This window comes from Channa argus, chromosome 19 (genome assembly GCF_033026475.1).
Source record: "Channa argus isolate prfri chromosome 19, Channa argus male v1.0, whole genome shotgun sequence".
In the NCBI taxonomy this organism is placed as follows: Eukaryota; Metazoa; Chordata; class Actinopteri; order Anabantiformes; family Channidae; genus Channa; species Channa argus.
The window spans coordinates 19,807,057-19,819,371 of record NC_090215.1 but is presented as its reverse complement, the minus strand read 5'-3'; the positions used below and the strand labels follow the sequence as shown (position 1 = coordinate 19,819,371).

General features: G+C 41.9%; 1 protein-coding gene across 2 annotated transcripts; it reads right to left on the bottom strand.

Annotated features, from left to right (window-relative positions):
- Nucleotides 1-4,842: 4,842 nt before the first annotated feature.
- ssr1 (signal sequence receptor, alpha) lies at nucleotides 4,843-12,315 on the bottom strand. Of its 2 annotated transcripts, XM_067485355.1 has the most exons (10): nucleotides 12,156-12,315; nucleotides 11,012-11,145; nucleotides 10,538-10,634; nucleotides 10,324-10,427; nucleotides 10,071-10,229; nucleotides 9,665-9,741; nucleotides 9,495-9,573; nucleotides 8,759-8,852; nucleotides 8,007-8,021; nucleotides 4,843-6,774 (listed from the first exon to the last, which is right to left on the bottom strand). In XM_067485355.1, the coding sequence occupies exons 1-10, from the start codon at nucleotides 12,223-12,225 to the stop codon at nucleotides 6,707-6,709; spliced, it is 897 nt and encodes a 298-aa protein (XP_067341456.1). In that variant the 5' UTR covers nucleotides 12,226-12,315; the 3' UTR covers nucleotides 4,843-6,706. The 2 variants fall into 2 exon arrangements, with proteins under 2 accessions (XP_067341456.1, XP_067341457.1); XM_067485356.1 differs by lacking the exon at nucleotides 8,007-8,021.

Sequence of the window (12,315 nt, the reverse complement as noted above, 5' to 3'; positions counted from 1 at the left end):
GTTGACGCCTCCAGTCGGTTGACAGTTCAGTTCTGACGAGGTTTTCGTGTGAGCAGAGCTCCTTCAATCAGCTGAATGTGGTTTTCCCACATCTGCGACCACAGTCACAAAACCTTTAACCAGTTTGTGTTCAGTGTGTGTGTGTGTGTGTGCACAGATATGGTGGTTTATCATTTTCCTACAGCTTTTGATCCGGCAGTGGTCCCCCGGCCTTTCTGCGTGGAGTCCAAAGACTCTAAATTGCCTGTAGGTGTGAACGGTTGTCTGTCTGTGTTGGTCCAGAGACAAACCGGAGACATGTTCAGGGTGGACAGCACCTCTTGCACTACAACAGCTGGGATAGACTCCAGCCCCCTATGACCCTGATCAGGATCTGGTTTAAAGAAGTATCCACGTTCTCTAACTGTAATATTTTCTTCAGGCACTTGGAACTTTGTTGACTACTTTGTTATACACGACTCACTTTACAGATTTTGGTTTCAGAGTAAAAACTTTGATAGAGTTATGAAATACGATAAAGAGTTTAGGATCAAATCAGCTGTGACCAAACTTTGTGCCTCCTGTCATGCTTAAATTTCTCACGTACCTTCAGTTACCTTTCGAGCTCCCCAGGAGTTAATATTTCACAGAATGCTGGACTGACTCCTAAAATATGACTGTTTATGCATCACAACTTTGCTTTCCATCCACTGAGAAACAAAAGTACTAAATTAAAACTTTACTATTACAAGTGTAAAACATACTCGAGCCGTCAGAGAGGATATTTGGCTGATGATACTTTGGTATTTTTACTAAAGTAGGAGCAGGTAATGGAGTATTTTGCCGTACTTTTTATTGGAAGTAAATGATCTGAGAACTTTCTCAGAACGTTGCGGTTGCTTAAAACCTCTACACGGATAAAATGGCCTCAGCGATCTTGGGTTCCATGTAATCTAAGAAAAGACACGCCTCGCATTTGTCTCAGCTCTGGAACTCCTTCAAAAGTTTCACCCAACACCACCTTAAGTCCACAAAGGACCTTTTCCATACAAAGAGTCCTGCGCCCACTGGAGCCCTCATTGTACACCCAGGGTTTTCTCCGGGGTGAACAGGAAAACAGGGGCTCATGTGTTCTGGATCTTGGCAGATCTTGACTTTAACCTGTTTAACCTCAGCTTAAACGTAATGAGTTCAGGTTTAGGGAAGGAAGGGGTCCATGTCAAACATTACAGGTCCTCAGGGACCAAGTGTTGCATGTTATTGTGGGAATCTTTGGTTGTTTCTTTCTCTGTTTGGGATTGTTGTCCATCTCTTTTGGGGGGTTATATGTCATTTCCTACCAAAGGGCCACTGACCTGTTTGGCTCTTGGTCTTGGTCCCAGAAGGCCTGTCTGGTCAGGAGTCTGTTATCATTGTTTTACACAAGAAACTCACAGCAGATCCTTTGTTACACACCTCTGCACACAAATGCTCTGCCAACACTAACCCTGTGCTGATTACACAGTAACACGAAAGCAGTGGCTGATAACATGGTTTAAATCAATGCACTCACTGAGTTCTGCCTGAAATGTGGCTGATTCACTGTCTTCATGCTCTAAAGACGTTCACAAAACAAGAAAGGTCACACAAGGATCCAGTAACTCTCCCATGTTTGTATGACCTCAATTCAGTGCAGCATAACTGCAGTACTACAGTAATGCAGTACTTCCTACTACAAGTACAAGCAGTCAGTCTGGAGCTTCATCGGTGCTAAAGCTGCGCAATTGTTGCTGCAGCTTTAAAAACCTTTTCGTTAAACTAATTACATTCAAATGAATTAACTCTTTAACTAAACATTGACCAAATATTTGTGCAGCTTCTTGCTCAGCGTGAAGCGAATCCCATGTAGTAACAATCAAACAGAACAGAACACGGACCCGACTGTGGCTTCATCAGCTCTTACCCTGTGTTGAAGTTCGGACCTTTGCTTCTGCTCCAGCATGGCCGAATGAAATCAGAAGAGACACGTCCAGAGACTTTAGTTCTATTCAGCCGACAGAAAAAAAAAAAGGTTCCTGGCTATTTCACATATTTGAGTCAGAGCCAAACACGCCACTCCCCCAGATCAGCCAGGTTACACACAGTGTGCGTCAGTGGGGAAACAACAACGATTACCAAACTTCATGCTCACAACAGTTGAGCTTGTACCAGTTTACACTGTGGACAGGTAATAGATCTTAGAACAACGGAACCAGGCTGGTTTCTCTCTGCTTCATTAGTCACTGACAGGCCAACACTCATCGTTAAAAACTGAAATTCCCTGATGTGATTTTCAGGCCGTGTGAAGTCTTAACACTTCCTGTTACATCTCAACTCCTTCAGAACGCTGCAGTTTTAGTTTTTGAATCATTTCTTAACCCCAGACACTTTTCTGAATTACTAATCTACTAAAGAACCTATTAGAACCCTGAGAACATCTGGGACGGGTGTGCAGAGTCTCTCACGTGTCCGTTTGAAGCACGGAGAGGCAGCTTTTAGTTTTCAAGCTGCCCATCATTAAAATTAGTTTTCTGTAAAAGTCACAGTACATTTATAGTTTATAGACAGTGTGGATTTATAAAATGTTTCTGTTTTACACATGAATAACTTCTCTGATCGTATCATTTTTACTGTTTTTATTTCTTGTTTTATGCTTTGTTGGTTTATGATTTTATTTTAGTTTATGTAAAATGTTCTGTAAAGCCCTTCGAGTGTATGAAGGGTTTTTGTGATTTTGATCGGACTTATTGATCGTCTGCAATTTAACGTGAAGTGGACATTGGTTCACGCAGCCCTGTCCCTCCACCAGGAGGAGGGAGACAGAGGACGACTGAGGAGACCTGTGTCCTTTACTCTGTTCACACTTCCGTGACTAATGTCGGTATGTTGTGGTCAGCTCACCTTTATCAACAGTGACCTTTGACCCTCATTATTTATAGTTTACTCACAGGGGGCAGCAGCGGTTAGTGCTTCTGCCTCACAGCTAGAAGGTCCCCGGTTTGAGTCGGCTTCCTGGCTGCAGCCTCTGCACGTTAGGTGAACGTGTGACTCTAAACTGCAGCAGGTGAATGTGTGTCTGTGTGTGTGTGTTGGCTCCAGCCCCCATGTGGTTACAGGTCACGGAGAGTTGGACTCAGTATTGTTTAAAACCTGCATAAATGTGCTGCGTGTTGCCGGCGTTTAAACCCACTGTTCACTCGATACATTAAAAAAAACAGCAGATTTACAGAAGAAATCACAGCCTGGCTGTTTCACAGTGTGGACTGATTTGTAAACCCTTTTTTTTTTTTTGAACCTGCAGGAAACCAGATGAACCAGGTTTCCATCACCTCTGCCAAAAAACTAATCAATTGCTGCTTCGCTTTTAAATGGAACAAAAAGAACAGACGTGCAAGGAAGTTGGTTTATTGTTGGAGTGCGTATCTAAACATCTTACATCAATCACTCACATTCTCACATTCCCACATGCTGCAGGTAAAAGCTGCAGCTGCCAACTGTATCCTTACAGGATCCTTGTATCCTTACCTGACGATCAGGTAACTGGATACAAGTTAAACTGTGGAAACAAGTAACCTTTGATCTGCTGCTTAATTTCCTTTGAAAGTTCCTCAATAGACTACGACATCTGTGACGGTCTTTGCTAAATGTGTGTTTTAGTGATTTAACCTTTGCTTAAGCAGGAAGTGTTCAGACAACTGAAAACATTGATTCACAACACTCCCTGTGTGACACCAAGGACAGTTAGACGGCTGCTACAACAATGATTGGAATGTGGAACTTTATTCTGTCCGGTCATCCACGGACCACGGGGTCAGTGGTTTGATTCCCGGTGCCGGTCTTGTCCTTGGGCAAGACACTGAACCCGACGTTTCCCGCGGGGGATCAGCTGAGCACCGTGCACGGCGGCGTGTGTGTGAATGAGAAACAACATTGTGAAGCGCTTTGGATAAACGCGCTGCATAAACTTCCGGATAAAGTAACGATAACTGGTTGAACCACCTGAAGCTTTGGGTTAAACATTTTGGCCCATTCTCAGCTGCACATGGTGCTTGGTTTCATCTGTCCACAAGACATTTTCCTCAGTACTGTTGTGCAGCGTCAAGTTCGTCCTTCACGAGCTTCTTGTGCTGCAATGTGGTTTTTGGAGAACAGTGATGTCCTCCGGTGTGTCCTGCTACGGACACGATGCCTAATCAGTGTTTTCCATCTGATTGATCCAGTGAATCCTTCAGGTCTTTCAGTTACTCATTGAACATTGTGTGAGCTGGGAGCCACAGAACAAATCACCTCCATTATTAGACTAAATCCGTGTTTACTCCGTTTGCTTTTACACGGACATGTGTGTGATGCTTTGGTGAAGCAGCTCATGTCCAGGTTGCTATAAACCAACTATTCTGCTTTCACTGATGAGATTCCAGGTTTGGAAACATCCACTGACATTAATTTGTTCACTTTGTATGTTAAAAACACGAAGTCATAGCGGTTTTCTATCAGCTTACAAATAGTGTTGGACATTTGTTCCTTGCAACTTCATTGCGTCACATATTTAACTTATGACGCCTTAAAATTAAGCTGCATAGTTAATAAAAAGCTCACCTTTCTGTACATTTCTATAAAAACATGCTTTGCCTTGTGGCAGCTACAGCTGCATTTAATGATTTCTACAATATTGAAATAAGGAATTTGGACAGAAAACTCTCCCAGTTGTGAAGATCAAATCAGCTTTGAACTGAACTTACATTTTTTGACATTTTAGCCTGAAAATAATAATTTCATTCTCTAAATTCTCATGTCCAGTAGCAGCGGTGATGCTGACTTGATGCCACTTAATAAAAAGAGCAGACCTACAGCAAATCATCAGTTTATTTTCTCGCACAAGCAAATAGAAGTATGAGCCTGTACCTATGAATGACAGCCCCCATCATGTTCACCAAATCAGCTCAGCTCTCAGATCAACAAGCCTCAGCTGCATGTGGAGTCTGTCTGTTGGATTCTCTGCACTAAAAAAAAGACACCGCAGAGCTTCATGGTCTAACGTGCAGCCAAAGCTCATATCAAAACTCTGAGCTTTATTTTCTGAGAGCCGCTGCAGCTCAGGAACTGCAGAGTAAACCAGTGATGCCCATAGTGGTAAAGAAAAACACACAGTACAACCCCTCCCCCCCCCCCCCCCCCCCCCCCAGCCCCAATCTGTCACTCAAATAAATTAGCGTGGTAAATTTCCTCTGATGTCAGCGTCTCTCAGCCAGTATTTACACCAGTGCTTCAGCCAGTTCAACAGTTACAACAGAAAGTAAAAAACACATTCAATGTGTAGAAATATTCTGTAAATTGTCTGATTTCCAACAAGCAACTTGAGGACAGAAATAAACTAGTGTACAAACAGAAGGGGGGAAAAAAAAAAAAAGACAGGCATGCGTCGAGGGTCTCACTAAAGAGAAACTGCAAGTGTATAGCTCGTTCAGCACAACCCAAGTAGTTACCAGTGTTTAGGTTAACATCATACAACCTGTTACCCAACATTTGAAGATGTGTCCACATTGTGACACTGAGCACTGATTACTTCACTTATTTCACATCCACAGAGCTGAGGTTTGAAGTGGGAAGAAATCTTTTTTTAACAGTGTCTTTGCTCTTCTAAAAGCTGCAGCTGCTTTAGTCTGTTCATTTTGTAAGTCAACTTCTTGTGTCAGGAAATAAAGTGGAAAATGCACATCACAGTTTTCTTCACTTAGTCCTTCATAGCTAAAGCTGTGATGTTTTCTTTGAATCAGATAAGTCACAAATAACCATCAAAAATATGACAAGTCAGGACGAGAGAATTCTTATGGTCAATCAAATTCAAATATCAAAAGGTTTTTCTCACTCAATGATTAAAAAAAATAAAATTCACTTGATCTTAAACTACTTTTAAGTGATGAAAGAACTTTGGTCAAACTCATTTGACTGTGTGAGATAAGTCTGACACTTTGCAGGACCAAACTGTTGCCTATGAATTTATCAAAGCCTCACATTTCATCTCTAAATTTAAAAAAAAGACACTGCAGGATTGTGAGCTTCTCTAAAAGCTCAGCGCTGCTACAGTCAACAGATGAATGAGTCTGTGAACAAGCTTCAGGAGTGTGTGAATGTGTGGCCCAGACTATCCTCAGGATCTGTGCAGTAAAATGAGCAAAAAAAAGGAGGAAGAGAAAGAGAACAGCCCCAGAGCAAAACGTGCAGGGCCACAAACAAAACAACAGTAATTATCAAAAAAAAAAAAACGAATCTTAATCATTTATGGATTAAACAACAACAAAAACCCCCAAAGGGGATAGTGGGAGGAAATAAACGCTCTTTCAACAATAATATCAGCAGTTAAACCTTAAACAAATATAATTCTCAAAAAAAAAAACAACCTTTAGTGAAAATGTCCTCATGTGCCTCTAAAGCCCAACACACCTGTTGTTCGTTCTCCTTTTCGCTCATGTGTGACAGAGCTTCAGAAACAGTATTGGTAAAACTAAAGGAGTCTACGTTCGTATTAAACGGTTTGTAAGCTGAAAGTAGAGAGCCAGCCGTTGCTCTGCTTGGCACTGGTTAACGTTTCTCAGTAGAGAGGACAGGGGGCGCTTCACGTGGTCACGTCCCGCTTCCCTCCCCTCACTCTTCCTCCCCCTCTAACGTAGACCGGTTGGTGAAGCTGTACGGCCGAGGAGTCGGGAGCCCGTCACTCATCTGAGCCGGCCGAGCGTTTCTGGTTCCTTTTGCGTGGAGATCTTCTCGGAGACGCTTTGTCTGCAGAAGAAAGAACCAACAAACACCTTTAAACACACGACAGGTTGTGACAGATTCACACACCTTCAACACTATCAAACGCCAAGTTTCATAGTACAGCAGGTTGATTGTGCTGATAACTTGGCCAGAACCTAAACAATATTCATGTCTCTGCATTTTGGCTGATAAAAACAAACTGCACAACAGAAACATGTAATTAGCTTTGAATTAATGCAGAAACTGCACCAGACTGATGCCGTTTGTCCATCAGAGACAGTTTACTGTTTACATGCACTTCAGTAACCAGGTGACTAAACACACAGCAGATGAGTAATGTGCTTCGCTGAAGTGCAGATTTTTTCTGTACAGTGACATAAGATGCTGCTTCCTGACTGTGTGTCAGGGCAGGCTGACAGCACAGCGAGCTCCTTTACACAGCAGCAGCTGAACCAGAGAAAAGTTTATCCTCATCCTAAAAAAGAGGAACTAACCTGTGGAAATCTGCTTATCGGAGAAAACAACCAAGTTACTTACGTGCATGTAAACAACCTGCTCAGTTTTTATCTTGGTGACAAATGTTTGAAAAAATAAAAGGATATGGATCTAAATTGTGTGATTGTATCATGTGATGCTGTAGAAAAAAAAAAAGACTATTGGCTGATAAACTTATTTGAAGCTTTAAACTTAAACACCTGTAGCAGCCTCAAAAATCCAGTGTTTTTTCACAGCAGATATTTGACTTGTCGTCGGGGGAAGAGGTGCAGTGCTCACTTATGCATAAAACAAAAATGAGCAAAAACTCTTCAAAAAAAACAATCAGTTACAATGTCTGCGGTGTTGTCTTTGTAACATTCTCTGTTATTCACACACTGTCCTAATAATTTCAGAAAGGTTTATATTAAAAAGGCAGCTTCCAAAGATGCCAGTGAGCGAGCATCCACACTGCCAAGACGTTACAAGGAGCTCAGTCAAATGCTGTGAACTACACTTGTGATTTTCCTGTTGCGACAAGCATCTGTTGTGAAGCTGGGACAGAAGCAACAAAGCAGAATTAAGCAGAAGTCAAACATGCTTCTCAAGGTCCTGAAAGGAGCAGATATTATTCACCTCTGAGGCAGCTGGTCAGGGACGACAGTCTACTCTTTAAAGTGCTAATGCTGCTTTGTAAATGTCAAGGATGAAACAGAACAAACACTTGGACACGAGCAGAAATAAAAGGATCAGACACACACAGGACGTGAAGCAGGCCTCACCTCTGCGACTCTGCACTGAAGACGCAGGAAAACGTGACAGCGAGGAAGGCGGAGAGAAAAAGAAAAGAGTGAGTGATCCTCATGCACAGTGAAGGTTAAAGTTCATTCAGACACAGGTGAAGCAGGAAGAGAGCGCAGATGCCTGCACAAAAACCACCAGCTCATTCTGTGAGGACAACATGTGTTGAAGGACAAGGTAACATCACTTATGTTCAAGGGGTTTATTTAGCCATAGCAATGTTTATTCCTTTAATTGAGTTTGTTGTCACTGTTTTTTGTATTAAACCTCTTTAAATCTCACTTTATTGACTGATGCGTCTTTCTCGAGCAGCGTGTAGCTTGTTTTTTCATGCTTTACATACCACACTTTCTGGCTGCCGACACTAAAATCTTGACCCAACAAAATCAAATCTTTTATAAACCTGTTTAAACAACCTCAATCTGTTTTTTTTTTTTTTAAAAGAAAGTGTATCCAAAGTTAGACAAGTGTTGAAAATCAACAGTAGGTCTGACGCCTGATGATGCTGGAAACACCCAGTTCAAATCTAACTCTACATCTAAATCCAACTGTGTATAAGATGTTTTTATGTTTAGATTTGATCCTTTCATGCAGGTTTTAAAACCCTGAAGTTGTCATAGTGCAGTGAAAGCACCAGCTGCCAGGACAGTGACATGCAGAGTGCAATTTATGGTGCCGACGTGTGATAGAGCAGCTGTGAAAGCTGCGAGTGCAGCGTGAGGAGGATACGTACTGATCTGGTTCAGTGTCTCCTGAGGGATCCAGCTCAGGTCAACGTCATTGTGGCTGGAAGTCCCCATTTCCACCTTTGGAGCTGGACGCCTCCTCTGAAAGAATGTACATAAAAGGTAAAAAGCCTGTTTGATAAATTCACTGTTTCTATAGTTTTCTATAGGAAATTTAACACAACTTTACTAAAACATGGTTTTCTCACCATAATCTAAATAGAATCTGTTTGTCTTTCTCATACATACACATCTGCTTCTCCTGATCAGGCAGAACATTTTGACCACCTGTGCATTTTGATGCAATCCATTACAGGTGATAATCCTACTTTCTGTTTATTGTTGAGGTCACAGTGGGTAATGGTAATGCATTATAAGAGGGGCTTTTAATGTTTTGGCCCCCCTCACTTATTTTAAATAGGGTGACCAAAACCTTAGACTCAGAAACCGTTACGTCTTTCGAATGCGAGCAGAAACATCTGCAAGTCCAGCAACATTACAAACGGGCTGATGGTGAAAATTTCTGCGTCCATATCCAAGATCTAAACATAATTCTTGGCCATGACTGGAGTATTTTTTACATTTCTAAGAGCCGTTGTTAACGTCTACAAGCTGCTTGAATCACCTTTTAAAATAAACATGCTCAGAATATTAGATGCTTCGGTCAGTGAACGTTCTGTTTTCCATGTAATTAACTAAGTGCTGACTGGTTACGTAAAGTTAAATAATAAATCACTACTGCACCTTTCTAGACTCCAGCAGCTGGTGAAGGCCAACAACAACCAGCAGACCGAGGCCTGACAGGAAGACATACATGAAGATCCTGCGCGAGACGAAGGAGGAGGAGACAGAAGGTGAAAAATTAAAGTAAAATAAAGAAAAAAATAATTTAATTAAGGCACAAAGACACTTACGTTTCTCCATCTAGTCCATCTTCTCTCTCTGTGATGGTGACAGTCTGGTTGAACACTGCATCCTGGAAAATGTTTCCCTGCACAGACGAGGAGACAAAATTTAAAAAAAGAGCTAAAGGAAAAGGAAGACGGGGGGAGAGAGACAAATAAAAATTTAGAAATTTAGATTGAGACAAAACAGAAGGGAGAGGTTGGAGAAGAGAAGGACAGAAAGAAGCAGGATGGACAGCAGTCACATCAGTAGCTGTGACCCGTTTGGCCCTGCTGTTGTGCTGCTTGTTACACAGCATCTACTAAATGGGATAAAAACTCCCACCCAGGTTTGGAATGCACCTTTATGTCACCATCTGACAACAAAACATGTCACTGACATCACCAATCAGAGCCCAACCCCCCTTCTCCTTACACTGCTGTCTTTGTAGTTGAGGTTAATGACTAGTCCAAACGGCCGCCCTCCCATGGGCTCAGCAGGGATGAAGGAGTACTCGAAAGTGGCCTGTCTGCTGGGAGGAACCACAGTACCGAGCTGGAGGGCAGTGAAGTTCTGGATGTAGAACTGGTAATCCTGATAGAAAAAACAAAGGCACCCAGGTCAGGGGGAGCTGCACAGGGGGCTTGAGCCATAAGGTGGCAGTGATCCCTGAGAAGTGTTTCTGTACCTGTGGGTAACGGAAGGAGGCATCCAGAGACTCCACAATGAAGTTCTCAGATCCTTTGTTTGTGAAGCCGAGCAGGAACTTGACAATGCTGTTGGCAGGGAAGTCTGCGGAGAATCAAGAGCGTGGATTCAAACACGGTTTTCAGTTCAGCTCAGTGAAGGAAAAAAATACTTCAATCTGCTACACAAAATGTACACAGCCCATAATAAGTTACCTTCTCCTTTGACAAACAGGATGGTGGTGTCAGCATTTGGAGAAGCCTTCACCTCACCAACCAAGGCTTCTTCTTCTTCATCTTTTTCTTCTTCCGCCTGAGCAGAAACACATTCCCATTCAGTTTCTCTTGGTATCCAAACACCTTCCCTGACTGCTAATAATTGTCACTATCATTGTTATTTCATTATTAAGCTGCTGTGTCGAAAAGTTATCTCTAAACATAATTCACGATTATTCAAATATTAAATCATCATCTCCACAGTTTCTAGCTTTGCAACTTTGAAAATGTATTTAATTTTATTCGTCCCCAATGAAAATTGACTAAATATATGTGGATTTTAGTGTTTTGGTTGAACAAAAGGGGACATCAGAATAGGTCAGTCTAAGATCTTGGACACTCTGATGGTAATTTTGCCTGTTCTCAAAAAGACAAAGATTATTTTTTGATATTTCTAACCGTGATGTCACTCACCAATTCTGTGTTTTCATCATCTTCTACTTCAGCCTCATCATCCTCGTCCTCAGCAGTCACATCATCCACAACATCTTCATCCACAGCCTCGACCTCCTCATCCTCTGTTGGATCTTGGGCACTCACAACAGGCCCTGTGAGGTGGGGGGACATTTGTTATATCGATAAAACCACCAATATAAAATTTGCTTTTTATTTCATTCGTGAAAATCTGATTCTGTGTTTTGCTGGAGCACTATTCAGTCTTTTCCCACATCAAATCTCCCACCGCAACTGAAACAACGGAAAACAAAAAGCAGGCTTTCTGACTTCACACATGATGGTAAGAAGAAATAAACAGGCCTCTCATTGCAGCCTTTCAGGATCATTTACCTCTTTCTTTTCTATGGGCAGAAGGATGAAGAAAAGTTTATGTTTGGCTGTGTGCATATGCAGAAATGTGCAAGTAGCAGCAACAATCTGTACATGGTTCTAACCTTTGGAGTTAACACAGGCCCAAATGTGTGGACACTTTGTTGGAATTTTCTGTGCACACCAAACTGTGTGAAACATGTGCGTTTTAATATTACACAGCGTGGATACTATTTATTCTACTTGTTTCTAGAGGATTTTAGTGACAACTTACCACAGTACATCTAGTAAGACTTCCGCACCTCTTTGTGTAAAGCGACGTTAGCCAGCTTCCTGCAGCTGTTTATGTTTGCTTATTGACCAGGGTATATAATAGCGTATTCTTCATAAAATTACATTTTAAGTTTTTCCGGGTCTAGGTAGCTGCTAACACTGATTGAGCCAATTAGCTTTCCGGCTAACGGCTGAGAGTAAGGACACGTCAGTCTTAGCAAGTGGATAAACCGCATTTATTTAGGAAACTGTTACTTAAGATTATATGCCACTAAACTTAAAACCGTCAGGAAATAATTCTCTAAAATAAAAGTTTACATGGCTCAGACTTTAAAGAGGAAATCTCTTTTTACATACTTTCAGCTAGCACGTTAAACGGAGAACGGCCTTCCTTTTCTTTTTTTAAGGAGCTAACTAGCTAGTTAGCCGAGCAGCTAGCGCTAGCATGTGGAGGCTTACTGCCTACTAAAACACATTCCTTTATAACGTATCGCTGTGAACGACCCCAGCACGGACTTACCTTTGAAGAGGATAGTTGCTGGGAAGGCTAACAACAATAGGAGCAGGAGTTTAGGAAGAAATTTCATCATTTTGAAGTCGAAATCAATGCGTCCTCATTCAGTATCTGGCAGACAGTCCAAGACTGAGCGCCGCAGAGCCACTTCCGGTACAATTTCTGC